Raw genomic sequence first — 14,518 nt, 5'->3', positions numbered from 1 at the left:
ACAAGGCAAAAGTTATGGACGGATTTGTACAAGATTAGTTTAGTTGTTGTGTAAATATAATGTACTTAGAATTAGAAGGCTAGTGTAGTTTCACATAATATATTGGCATTGTATATCAAAAGAATCGCCTACTAATGGCGAACAAAATCGTCTTTGTTTAAAGCCCATAGCTTCTAATACTGTGAAGATATAGCTCTTTGTTTATTGTTTAATACCTTGGACGTACATGTACAACGCTGGGCTTTCATGTGAGGCTATATTTGGACGTACATGCACGACGCTGGTACTTAAAGGGTTAATAATGGCAAAGTCTGAAAATGATGTGTTGACCAATTGCTAAAGAGCTGTGAGCTGACTAAAGCTGACAAAAAGCTAACTGATGATGCTAGTTTAATGGACTTTGAATTACCATTTCCATCTGATAAATCCAATTAGTCTGGGTCAGTGAGTGCCCTGACAAGTTGCTGGGCAAACACTGGATTAACTATCATTACAATTGCATTGATAATATCTTCGTGATTTTGATCAGGATTCACAGGCTGTGCCTTTACCCTGTGACAGTAGTAGTGCTGACTTGAATAGCAATTTTTACTATATGAATAGTTGTGAACAAAACAATTGATTATTCAATTATTCTTTAAGCATGAATAAACATTGAAATCTTTGTCGGGCAGTAAGGAGAACTATTTCTATCTCTTCTAAAATAAATTTATAAATATGCCAGTTTGTTCACAATCTCAAGCTTCTAGGTTGGCTTCATCCATCTGATCACAGCTTACTAAAGTGCTAGGAAAAATATGAATAGTGCGTTAACAAATCAAATAATGTCGTACTGACCAAAGAGTTGAATATTTGAATAATTTTTTGTTTCAGTGCTAAACAGTAAATTCCCTCACAATGTCTCAAACCTTTCCAACAGGTTCAAATAAAATAAAAAATAAAAATCCTGTTTATCAGAATTCTCCAAGCGTAACTCTACTGTGGTTTAGAGTATGTAGCACTGTACAATGGGTGGAAAATAGTTCATATTGCTGTGCAGGAATAGATTAGGATTGAAACGATTATTCGAATACCATTTCTGGTATTTGAATATTCGTTTCAAAGGAAGTATATAACATCAGTGTGTAGAGTACTTGGAAATTCTTGATCCTACATAAGCATATCTGTGATCAAATCATGTTGACTCTGAATTGTATTAAAGAGATATTCGACTCTGGCTTATTAGGTGACACAAGTTTAGTCACTGAATTGGTTTCTTTATGGTGTGTCTTTCCTTTGATGCAATATGCACTGGTTTACCAGTCATAAATCACATTCCAAAATAAAAGCAAAGAAACAAGTGTAAGAAATTCTGCATTTGAGTAGGGATCATAGCAACGAAAAGCAATTAATGAAACAAATGAGGTCATCTAGAGCTGCAGCTATATTAGTGGACATTTAATTCCTGTTTCAGTCATGGGTATACATTGTGACCTGCTGAGAAAAAACTAGCTGTTTTCGCACATTCCTTGAATTCCATTTTATTTTATTTACAGTAACAAAGGAGTGAACAGCCAAAATTTCTACCTTTGATGATGAAAGGTCTTGGAGTTATAGGTGGAATAGCTGATTTGTACAGCAACAATATGGCAAATAAATTACAGGTGCTTAATTTATCAATCATAACCCATGAATGAAAAAAGCTACAAAAGTGGGACTTAGCTCAATCTGTTCACCATGAACTGGCAAATCCATCAAGGTGTAGTGCTTTTCCTGTACTGATCAATAAAACCTATATACAACCAGATTTGCCTTTTCATGCAGATTAAGAAAATATTTGTTTCATGTTTGTATAGCAACAGGCAGGTAAACTATTAGTGCTTATCTATAATATGACACATAGAAATAAAGTTTACCACCATCGTCATAATTATATTTGTTGAAGTGGCTTTCTTTTTTTGTCCACATGGAGGGACATTTAATCCGTAATTCAGTCATGGGTACAGACTGAAGTAGGGATTAAACGTTTACTACTATATCTGCAGGTGTAGGCGACCTCCATTGTCTTCCTACTTCTTTTCTATGATACCTATGAGCTTTTTTGTCTGTTCATACCAAAGTGATTAAAACATGCATAAGTTTTTTTATGTATCACCCACCAATTATACGTTTTTATAGCAAAATATATATGTGACCGGATCTGCAAAAACAGGACATAATCGCATATTTTTCGAATTCCTGGTTATTAAATATTTATAATCTACTTAGCCAATTGTACCTATTGGCAACGTTTCAGTTTCATATGCGAATAGATTTGGGAGTTACAGCCCTACAAAGTAGCAACTACAGAAAAATCGATTTGTACAGCAAGTATAGGGAAAATAAATTACATGCGCTTACAAAAACGGTTGTAACTTACCAATGGATTGAGGTACGGAGTTAAACGTTTCACCATCGTGTTCTCCATGACCAGGGGAATCAATTGCTGGGTAAGGTTGTCCTTTACTCACCCTTCTTCACTGCATACAAAGGCTAAATAATATTTGTGAAGAAAAAATTGATCGCGTACTTTCGCTTTGACATGACATAAACAAACGCTCATAACTTACGTATCCTTGGGTCTACTGCAATGAAATAAAGGTTTTCCAACTCCTCTTGAGCAGGCAAATAAGATGATAGCCACGTTTTTATTGTTAGTCCCTTCCTTCACTAAGAAACAGGGGTAAAAACAATTTATGGAATTTTTTCAATAATACGAAAGTATGTCACCCAATGTATTCAATGCTTTATACTGTAAATTTAGGCTTGTGCGATATGTCCCTTTTTTGCAGATCCGGTCACATATTTTTTGAAAATGGCTGATTTTCTCTCAGCCAGTCACATTTGATCAGTGTTGGGCAAGTTACTTTGTAAAAGTAACTAGTTACATATCAAGACTCATGGTAGTGAGGTGCGCGGCCAAGAAATTACGAAGCGCACGCCCAATTAAAAGACGCGGCCACTAATGTGAGTTATTTATGTGTAGGGTCGGTTTTGCAATATTAGCCCTGGATTATGCAACATCTCTCAATGGATTTGTATTGGGTTACGTAATAAAATCTTTATTTGTCGTCGTTTTCTTGTGACCTTGTTAAAATAAAAAATATAGCCGTATTTAGACATATTTCACTTTAATTCTCTACCTTGTATTACACGTATCGTCACGTTATACCAGTCATCTTACCCGTGTTTGTACCGGCCGTCTAGGCCTGACATTATCTAATTCTGATTGGCCCTACACGTATTTTCTCCATTCAAACCTGTAATCCCTACAATAACTTTTAAAGACACGATGTGGACACAAGCCCTAATGTCTGACAAACAAGTTGTGAAAGCGTGCAGACCCTTAAGTTTCCTAGGGAAGGCATTTTAAGCAGAAATCTTTTAGAGTCCATTTAGTGCCAAGCCCCATGCGAGTGTTTATAATCGGCAGATGTCTTATAAACAAGGTGTGAAAGCGTGAAGAACGTACAGACACTAGGGAAGGTGTATAAATCGTTCGTCAATACTCCATTTAGTGCCATGCACCACTTATAATACAAGAAATATTTTGGAAGTTGTGTGGAATGACCAAAACTCATGTAGTCACCAACCACATTCCAAACAAAACTTTGTTGCTCTACATTACGTACATAATGAAAGCCACAACACAAGCTCCACCTTACACTGCCAGATGGTGCTTTGTGGAGGTGTGAAACTGCCGTGGAAGTGTGAACTGCTGTGACAGCTACTAATAAGGCAATTCTAATTGTGGATAAGATGGCTGCAGTATTCATGAAAATTTCTTGCAGTAGAGTAAACATGTAACAGTGCTATTTCAACACATAACAAAAATTTAATAAACATCAGTTTAACACCAAGTGATTATTTCTTAGATGTCTTCATGATGACACAAGATTAAGTGAGCCCTGTAAAAGGACAAACAGGCACTGAATTAAACATTTAAAAAATTATTTTCAAGGCTATAAGTGAATCTGGTATACCAGAGGTAACGTAAATGTGTTTTGGTGCCTAAGTATGTAAACACGAACACAAGGAGACCTGTCAAACAACAAGTGGCCACCAAACAGAATATACAACATGTTAAATATATTTCTTAACTATACAACAGGAAATTCCGGATTGCAATTGTTGCAATTCCCACTTTTAAGCTAAGCAAATACCTGATGTATTGTTTAACCCATTTTACAACCAATACCTGATCTTAAGTTACACTTGTGCATAAAGTTACAACTTACAAAGCAATTGCTGTGAGCTTGTGCACATACCTTAAGTCAAAGCTGCTAATCAGACAACTGGCCAATTATCACTAGGGCTGGGTGTGTGGTCACCACAAAATACAATTTGCTTGGTATTCTGACAACACAACAGACCAGTCCTGTAAAACAACAAACAAGCATTTTTTCCTGGTCAAACGTGACTTACCATGACTACATCCGACTGCTAGTATGTGAACTGCTATGACCAGATGGCGCCTGCAAAACCAACAGTGTCATTAATACGTACAATATACCAAAAAATCTGGGTACTAGGAAAACATTAATACTATACGCACAACACGTAAACTGACCTGGGTAAAAGTTTGATACCATCATATGAGATAGTACAATATCAACTAATTATGTAGAAATTCATGATACCTTTTGACGTCACAATATTGAGCACTACAAAAAGAAAACACAATATAATTCCTCGAGTTCTGTATGTAAACTGATCCAAAATTCACAATACTAATAAGGGTCCTACCTGGTCCAGCGTTAAGTATCACAACCACATCCACTGTTGGTGGGTGAATCACTATGACTAGATTGCCTGTAAAAACAGATAGGTGAGCATTAAATGCAATACACTTAAATTTGTCACTTTTTACACAAAATAAACATTTGGGGATTTTATTCGTTTAAGAGACCTGAATAGAAGGCATATCAAGAAGTTTGCGGACATTTGCTATACTTTTGTTCATGGCAAAAATGCCAGCTGGAACAGGCATGTCCAATACATTTCAATTGAAAAATTATTAAAAAATTAAATTAATTATCATGTACTGCCTATCTTGAGTCTGTTTAGTAACTTTCTGAATTTGATACATGTAGAGCAACTCTCTGCGAGTACAATGATGCCAAAAGAAGTCCAATTCACAGAAATTTTGGCTCGTCAAAATGGTCTAAACTGACCGGGTGTAGCAAATTTCCCCATACATTTTGTATTGAGTGTTTTGGAGTCATGCAATAAAAGGCGTAATAACCCACGACACATGATAGATACCTCAGATTCAAACCAGATTTGGAAATAGCAGTGAATAGCGATTAAGATGAGCTATAGCAGAAGGAAATCAGAGGAAATTTAAGTTTGTCATTTTAAGGTTGAAAATCACTTACTTTTTCTATGGCAAATTGAATGCCAGATATTTGGAAAGGAACGCTCTGATTTATTTCGATGTCTTGACAGCCATTGTTAACCTTTACTACATTACAGTGTTACAATGAAACAAAGCACTGTGAATTAGTTCTGCAGGTTAGTTTGTGAAAATTACAGTGTACCATGATTAAGTAAAATAACGTCTGTGTCATACAGCAAACTTCTTCATAAGTTTCACTGTACATAAATTCAGTAATTTACACCAGAACATGTGAATGGGTATACGTTTTCATACAAACATTGATATCTGACACAGATCCGCTTACTGACTTTCTCCTGCAGCCAAAGTTCCAAGACTTCTGATGATGATGTAAGTGGAAAATGACAAGATAGCCACGGGTTTTTGGTAATTGGTCCGTACACCTTGTCAACAATCTCGCCATGAGCTCGGCCATGAGATAATACGAGCTAGTGGAGCTACTAGGAGATTTCGTCTGGCGGGTCTCTAAAATACCGTAAATTTGGTTAATCAGTGTGTGTCGATGATCTAATCCTCGATCTAATCAGTTTCATTAAACTCCACTCCAGACTCTTATTCTTTCATACTTCAGCAACAGTGTACGGCCTCTGTATTAAAGTACACCTCACCATGAAATGAAATCCAGTTACAATAAGACTTAATGTAGTCTCGTTACTTCTCTCTCACTCTCCTTCTTGGACTGCCATTTTAAACATTAGTTCTATTTTAATTGAAACTGCGTATCACGTGTGTCCGCTTGGGGTGTTGCAGGGACATTCCAAGGGACTTCACCTAAATAGATCACGGTGATAATTGTCAGTCTTGTGTGGTACTTGTCCTTAGTCATGGCTCAGCAATGCGGTACGTGTGTACTATAGCCTAGCTATATATAGGATTGTTTGTGTGCTGCTAATTTTTTGTGTGATGATGAATATGGTCGCATAGAACGCGTGATCGTAGGGCAAATGCCCGCCCCTGGCTATATGCCTATGGCATTAACTAGCTTTTTCTATAGCTACCCTATTATATGTTACTGATACATCAGGGGCACCAGAGTAAGGTGAAAGTGGTAGCTAAGGCTAAGTCAACTGGTCTATATAGTCTGGGCCTCTGGGACATACTCTCTCAGAAAATTTTAGTTAAGTATACTGCAACTTTTAGTCCTTCAGTGACCAAATTCGCTTCATCAAGTTTGAAAGTTTAATTCCAGTCAAAAAGGCTCTGATCTCAATGCACTGGTTGTATCCCTATATTTACATTGTCCAAAAGATGGTTAGAGTCCCATATTAAAATGAACTGTTGTTATATGCTTGTATGGACTCTTGATAATAATGACTATATGTATTGAGCTTTCAGGTTGCGTATACAAGGTATTCTTTCATCTGCCTGTATAAATTGCTATTCCATGCACTATGAGGCCTAAGGCTCTAGCTACACACTAAGAATCAAATTATATAACGTTATACACAATGATAAGATAATTGCCAGAGCAGAGTTCATGGTTATTGTATCAGCAAAGAGTTTTGAATATTAATTGAGATGTTTCATTTAAGTGCATTTTGACTGTTCCTCCAATAATTCTTGTTCAATTAACTGATATCTTGTTGGTTTCCCTCCATCCTCTTTACTGATCCCTCTTTATTGATTCTATATGACTAGAAAATCTGTACACCTTGTCAATCCAGTTACAACAGTTGATCTAAATATGATGATGACGCAGTTATTGAGACAAAGAGATGCATAGTGTTTCCCTACAAAGCCACAACACTCAAACACTTGAAATGTAATCTGAGACTTACGTGTATATAGCTGCAGTGAACTAAGTAAGATCACTATAGCTGCTGGTAAGCATTGCATTGTATTACCACCCATCAGTGCTTGTGCAATAAATTGTCTGTATTATGAATTCAGTCAAAATTATGTATAGCTAGCTGTGTAGTAATTTATTAGGCACCCAGTTAACCCTTAAACGCGCAAAGGCCATTATAGTGGCCCTCACGCATGGCAGTAAACAAAACGCTGTAACTTCCGAACTATTGTCCCTATGGCTACGCAACTGCCATCATTTAATTCGTGATGTAATAGCGAATGAAATGACATGTAGGGTTTTACCCTACACTGAAACACAGGGCCAAAACTCGCCATGAAACTAACTTTTTACGAAATGAACACGTAAAACTGTTTACATACCTTTGGAAAAAGACTCATATCTCCTTCCCAGTTCATTCTATTGTTCTGCAATAAATGCCGATCGATTCGCCATTCAATTATGCCTCAGGCCATATATGGGTCACGTGACTCAGCCAATTACAAATATGGCTGCCACCGGAAGGAATACGAAATCACGAAAAATCAATACGCTGTTCTTCATCGCTTCATAACAAGTGAGCGCCTATTGTTACAGTGGTTATTTATAACTTCCCCTGATAGCCTATTGAATAAACTTTCTGTTTATATAAGGTGTTAGGCTAATTCAGTTTAGCAAACTCTCACCACTTTCAATATAAAACCAATTTTGGTAAACACGCATTTCTCAAAACCTGCGTGAGCGTTTAAGGGTTAATGCTTAAGTTTGAGCATAAGATGCCTGAAATATTTACCACAGATATATTTTGTAAATAATATTATAAGTACTAGTAATAGCATGGGTAGCAGTGAAATTTGGGATTAATATCACGAGTGTTGTATTGGAAATTTACCATTTCCAATACAACAAGAGTGGTATTTATCCCAAATTTCACTGCTATCCATGCTATTCCCAGTTAATACCATACTCGCTGCATATACGCATGCTGTGCATTAGCACTGCTATGTACGCAATTTGTCACTATGTACTAAACATGCGTCGACACTAATTGGCGCTACATTGTTAACATAAATTCTAGCCAATGAAATTACATTTACAACTTTTTCACTGCTGTCAGTGAAATACGGGATAAATTTCACTGCTACTATTGATACCTTTGTATGGGCAGTGAAACAGGTATGGTATTAAAAAAGATAAATATACTCTAATAGAACAGTCAATAGCCAGCTGTGTAGTAATTGTGAACTAATTAGGCACTTGCTAATTATGAGCATAATCTAAAGCATTTACCACAGATGATATATTGTAAAATTTTGTTAATAGTAAATGAATGTCACAGTAAACATAGATCTATACTCTAATAGAACAGTCTGTCTATTCTACACTGTAAATTCATACTTCCAAATTTATAGTGTGAACAGTGTCTGTAATGTGCATGCCTTTGTCAAACACGATGACAGGTGCACATGTTTGACTCTCCAAGATAATAATATTATTGCTAATTTCCAAATATCAGTCATCTAAATGTTACCATTTTAACAATTTTGTTGTTCCACCAGTGAGACTGTCACTATAACAAAAATGAGTGATATCTACCCCAAAAACACCTTCGCTGTAAAAAAAGGCGTGTCCAAGAAACTACAAGTACCTGTAATCAAATATAATTAAAAACAGCTCAGTTGTAGGGAAAGATTTCATGAAAGTAAAAATAACTGGTAACTTAAAGAACTGATATCCGGAGCAGCCAAGAATCAATCTTAATCCAACTACTTATACTATTTTTTTTTAATCCGTGCAAAAATACCTAGCATTGGCTGTAAAAAAAGTGCACCCATGAAAGTAACTGCATGGCAATTGAAATAGCTGATATCTGAAGCGGCCAAGAATGAATGCTGATATACAACTAATTGGAATTAACAAAAAGTTTAACATTGAACCTTTGTCTTTCAGCTGTGTTCTACATTCACTCTTGCTACATCATAAATTGATTTCTTTTAACTCTAATTGGCTGGTAATTTGGCCGCCTTTTTTTTGCTCTATACACTGAATATTAAAAAAGCGGCCAAATTACCAGCCAATTAGAGTTAAAAGAAATCAATAATGATGCAGCAAGAGTGAATGTAGAACACAGCTGAAAGACAAAGGTTCAATGTTAAACTTTTTGTTAATTCCAATTAGTTGTATATCAGCATTCATTCTTGGCCGTTTCAGATATCAGTTATTTCAATTGCCAGTTACTTTCATGGGTGCACTTTTTTTACAGCGAATGCTAGGTATTTTTGCACGGATTATACAAAATTGGTATAAGTAATTAGATTAAGATTGATTCTTGGCCGCTCCAGATATCAGTTCTATAAGTTACCAGTTATTTTTACTTTCATGAAATCTTTCCCTACAACTGAGCTGTTTTTAATTATATTTGATTACAGGTACTTGTAGTTTCTTGGACGCGCCTTTTTTTACAGCGAAGGTGTTTTTGGGGTAGTTACATATTACTTGCAACTAAACTATTTAGTTACAGTTACGTATTACCCATAAAATAAAGTAACTGTAATAATATTACATGTTATATTACTTTGTGTCCATAGCCTTAAGCTGTCACATGTGAAACTATCACCTTATCACGTGACATGATTGCATTGTTGGACAATATGCAAATCTTGGTTATAAGTAAGAAGCTGGTGAATAAGCTTCATTCAGTAGGCCTAGTTACTTCGTTGTGGCTCGGTGTTACTCAGAGGATAACTAATGAGATTAGTAACTTCATTACTTGTAGTAATAATATTACGTAATATTAGACTTACAGTAACTATATTACTTAGGTAATGCGTTACATTTGTAAGTAAAGCAACTTGCATTATATTACCTGTTTTTATAGCGTATTTCGTTATATTATTTGTTACCACAAAAGTAATAATATTACGTAACGCGTTACGTAAGTAAAGCATTACTCCCAACACTGCATATGATTGAAGTAGGAATTTAATGCCTACTAATATAGCTGCAGATGTAAATGACCTCCTTGCAGCTAATTTGGCCACTTTTTTAATTTACATTGCTTTTTGCTAATGTAAATTTTCTAAATTTTCCTTATAATTGTCTATTAAATGACAGCTTTTATATGAAGCAACTGTCAACTCGAATATGACAGAGATTGTAATGAAATATCTGCCCAACCTGATGTAATTTTAGTCCTAAACTTGTATAATCCAGAAAACTGGCCCAAATACATGTGCCTTGCACCAAATGCTGTAATTTCGAAGCATCCATCCTATGGCTGCGCAATTTACGTCATTCTACTTGTGATGTAACAAGGATGTAAAAGATACCTAGAGTTTTTTCCTAATGCTAAACACTGAGGCCAAGACTAGTCATGTAAATCTTTTTAGTAAGGAAACACGTAAACCTTTTACATGCCTTCATAAAATAATCCACACTAGGTGGTGGTTGTTCCAATCAACTTGCAACAAATTGCATTGGCTTCATCATTAAATTTTCAATCAGGCCATATATGACTCATGTGAGTATACCTGCAATCAAAATTAAACGTGTGACAAGAATTTTGAAACACAGAGATGCGACTCGATATTGTTCATTGCTTCATAACAAGTAATAGTGAATTAATTCTTAATTCTTATAGCCTAAAACTACACATTGATCAAAAGGAACAACAAGTAATGCGCTGTAGCTAGTGTTCATTTGACCTTCTCCAAGTAGCCCAGTTATTAACAGACTTTTGATCAATGTGTAGTTTTAGGCTACAAGAATTAAGTCACCCCACCTAACGTCACTATGCGTGCCCATATTGTGTAAATATGCATTCCCCAAAAGTTATTTGTGGGACTAAGGGTTAAGTAAAAGTATGTATTTTCCTTGAAACATTTATACAGTGACGATACAACCTGCTAATATTGACTTGAAATTACAAATGCAGTTAAACAATTTTCTGCAAAATAATCTTATTTTGTTAATGTACGTAGGTAATAGACAAAAACAGAGAAATGTTGCTGAAGAACCTTGACAAGGCGCAAAAGCTACACGGCACCATTCCAGTCAGATATCTGAATGTTTTTGTGACTGGATCAGGAGCTACTGGTAAAACTAGTTTTGTGAACTTGCTTCTGCAGAAGAAATTTAATGCAGCACATCATAGCACCAATATTGTCCATAACAACCACACAGTTTCAGTGAGAATGGCACCTGGTCCAGAGTCATCTGATAACATTTCTTTGATTAATGTTTCCACTGATTTCAAGATGAGCCTTCTTCGATCTGCATTACTTTCAAGAAAATTTACTACATTATCTGTTGACAACAAGGATGAAGCCTCCAATGCCATGCAATTCTCACCACCTGAAAGACATGATAAACAAAAAAACAATCTTTCTGTGCAACAAGTTGATTCTCATTCTGCTATGGAACAGATTGATGGACAACATCTGGAGGCAAACAAAGATCCGGAATTGCACCATTCCCATGCAGCATCTAATACTCCTACCTTTGTCTACCAAACAGGAGAGGCTTTGAACATCATCAATGTGCTGGACACCGGGGGTCAACCACAGTATGTCCACCTGTTACCGACAATGAATATTAGCCCAACAATCACATTTGTTGTACATGACTTATCCAAAAGCCTTGATGATCAAGTATTGGTGGAGTGCAGTCAACATGGCAAGCACATATTTGCACCATATCATTTGAACTACTCCAACCGGGATATGATCAAGTTGCTAATGTCATCTGCCAATGATGCATTGGAAAGAACGCCTTCTGAAATTCCACACCTAGTTACAAATGCAGGTGAAAATAAGAAATCACATATCTGTTTGGTGGGTACTCATGCAGACAAAGTATCATCAGATACTGGGATGAAAACTGCTGACGAGTTAGCTGCTACTGTAGGCAATGCACAGTGTAAGGCTTCAGTTTGGGAGACAACAGAAGGTAAAGTGTTGTTTTCCGTAGATAACACTACTGCTGGCAATCTAAACAGTGAAGACCCAATTGCAGATGTGATTCGAGCAAAGATTGAATCCTTAGCCTCAGAAAAGGAAGTTTATGAATTACCTGTATCGTGGATTCTATTTGAGCTTGAAATTCGAGATGTCTGTGCTAAAAATCAAATGTCATATCTTTCATTTAATGATTGCGTTTCCCTTGCAAATGATGCAGGGTTGATTACTGATGTGGAAGAAATTAGGAGTGCTTTGCTTTATCATCATTCTTTGGGTGCTCTTCTATACTTCTCAGAGGTTCCAGGATTGTGCAATTATGTCATTACTGACCACCAATGGTGGTTTGATAAACTGAGTAGCGTGGTATGTGCCACTTTTCAACAAGATTCTCCTGATAATCAAGCTGTTCAGAAACTAAAATATGAAGGTCTTTTTTCAAAGGATTTGCTTCAGCACATTGAATGGAAAGATGATATTAAACAAGAGTACTTCTTGTCTTTGCTTGTTCACAAAAAGATTATTGCTCCTGTCGTGACAGAAAAGGATAGAGGAGTATATTTTATGCCTTTTGTTTTGCCAACTTTCACTTTGCAGCAAAAGGAAAAGATTCTTGCTCAGTATGGACAACTTCTTGGAGAGCCATTACTTTTTCGATTTCGTTCAGGTCTCCTACCAAGAGGATTTTTTTGTTCTTTAGTAGTGCAACTGCTACAGAATTTGCCTACAGGTTGGTACCCTCGTTTTTCTGATCATGGAGTATGTCACGCCTTCAGTAATTTAACCACACTGAATATACCTGGTGGTTATTCCTTGTCATTGTTTGATAAAGTGTCTTATCTTGAAGTGCAAATGAGGCACATTGATAATACTTCACCAACTCACATTCATGTTAAGGCCTACAACCGTTTGGTATATGCTCTTACAGAAGTTTGTGTTCACTTAAGTTTTGATTATGAAAGGCTGCAATATGGCTTTTTGTGTCAGTGTGGTAAAACCAATGAAGAGCATATTGCTGTTCTACCAGAAAACATTTCTTCTGCAACAATTCATGCTGACTGTACTGTTTACAATGCATTCCACATGAAGCTGAACTCTTCACAATTGATGTGGTTCATGTATGAAGAAATGACCAAGTCTGACAGTGGTAAGTGGCAATGCAGTATATAAATTTAATTATTTTGTGGGTTAATAAGAGAGTTTATATTTTCTACCTACAGTGTGTAAACGTATGTCTTCTATAAATAATACTCTTCTAAAATAACCAGCTACAACATGCGACTTGTTAGTATATCATGTTTTTGTTTATGCAGTGTCTGCTAATGAATTTGAAATGGATCTGCTAACTGTCAAGGCATCTGATGAACCAGATATTAAAAGTACGTATATATGCACTTATAGTTATTGTAGTTCTTAGCTAAATATGATTGTTCTTCTATTAAATGTGGATGATATTTATGCCTAAAAATTTCATACACATTGTTAATGGCTTATAGTTTATTCATTATTATTATAATATTATAATTGCTAATATCAAACGGTACGATAGTACTGTTTAAGTAGGACAAAAATGATGTACCACCTAAAATTCTGCCTTCAACAACCATCCTAGAGACATCTTATGCAATGAATATCACCTTTACAGAATGATATTAGTCCATCTAACATTGAATACTGCATTAAGAACAAGAAAACACTAATAAGCGGCCAGATATGGAATTGTTAAAAAAAAATCCTATAACTCGAATTTTAGACTGACTACCAGCCTGCCTGCCTGCCTGCCTGCCTGACCACAGTCGCAAGCCTAGAGGCCAAATGAAACAGCCCACAGCCAGCATTTTACACTAAAATAGCAAACTCACCAGTGGGATTTGTTTTTAGGGGTTCCGACAAGTTTGTGCTCTCTGCGCCTAGTTTTTCCTTTATCTTCCATCAAGCTCATTGTCTTCTTGTTGTTGCAATGAAACCATATCAAGGCATTGGTTTCTCTATCAACACTTTTTTTGAGCAACATATTTAGATGCTGCAAACTTATTTAAGCACTGATACTTGGTAGATACCTGTAACTTCATGATAGGTTCAATGCCACACCTATTGATTAGTTGATGCAATCTTGGTTGATTAATAACAATCGAGCACTGATACCGTATCTCTTAACAATCTATCATGATGACACACCCCATTTTTATTGGCCTAGTTGTATTTCATAATGCTAGCACCACGAAAATATGAAATAGTGGCACACCCCCTGGCTGACTTGAGATACTCTAATACAGCAGTCACTCTAATAGAACAATAACACATGTGTAGCTGTATGCTATAACAAAAAAAAACAAAAAAAACTAGTATATTATGAATATT

The 14,518-nt window shown here is 36.0% G+C and overlaps 1 protein-coding gene and 1 long non-coding RNA gene across 4 annotated transcripts in view; one reads left to right on the top strand and one right to left on the bottom strand.

Annotated features, from left to right (window-relative positions):
- LOC136252266 (uncharacterized) overlaps positions 1 to 14,518 on the top strand; it is a 90,122-nt gene that overhangs the window by 72,399 nt on the left and 3,205 nt on the right. Inside the window, exons 10-11 of one of the 2 annotated variants that reach the window (XM_066044677.1) lie at positions 11,183 to 13,304; positions 13,471 to 13,536. In XM_066044677.1, coding sequence (XP_065900749.1) covers positions 11,183 to 13,304; positions 13,471 to 13,536 — 2,188 coding nt within the window. The remainder of the gene's footprint in view (positions 1 to 11,182; positions 13,305 to 13,470; positions 13,537 to 14,518) is intronic. The other variant, XM_066044678.1, reaches the window with a different exon arrangement.
- On the bottom strand, positions 4,666 to 7,153 carry LOC136252273 (uncharacterized). 2 transcript variants are annotated; one of them, XR_010699436.1, is made up of 3 exons: positions 5,703 to 7,153; positions 4,765 to 4,830; positions 4,666 to 4,682 (listed from the first exon to the last, which is right to left on the bottom strand). It is a non-coding gene; the product is annotated as an uncharacterized lncRNA (long non-coding RNA). The 2 variants fall into 2 exon arrangements; XR_010699437.1 differs by having other exon boundaries at positions 5,707 to 7,153.

Source organism: Dysidea avara, chromosome 4, assembly GCF_963678975.1.
Source record: "Dysidea avara chromosome 4, odDysAvar1.4, whole genome shotgun sequence".
Taxonomy (NCBI): Eukaryota; Metazoa; Porifera; class Demospongiae; order Dictyoceratida; family Dysideidae; genus Dysidea; species Dysidea avara.
Note: the sequence above shows the minus strand (reverse complement) of the source record. Positions and strands in the feature narration are given on the sequence as shown.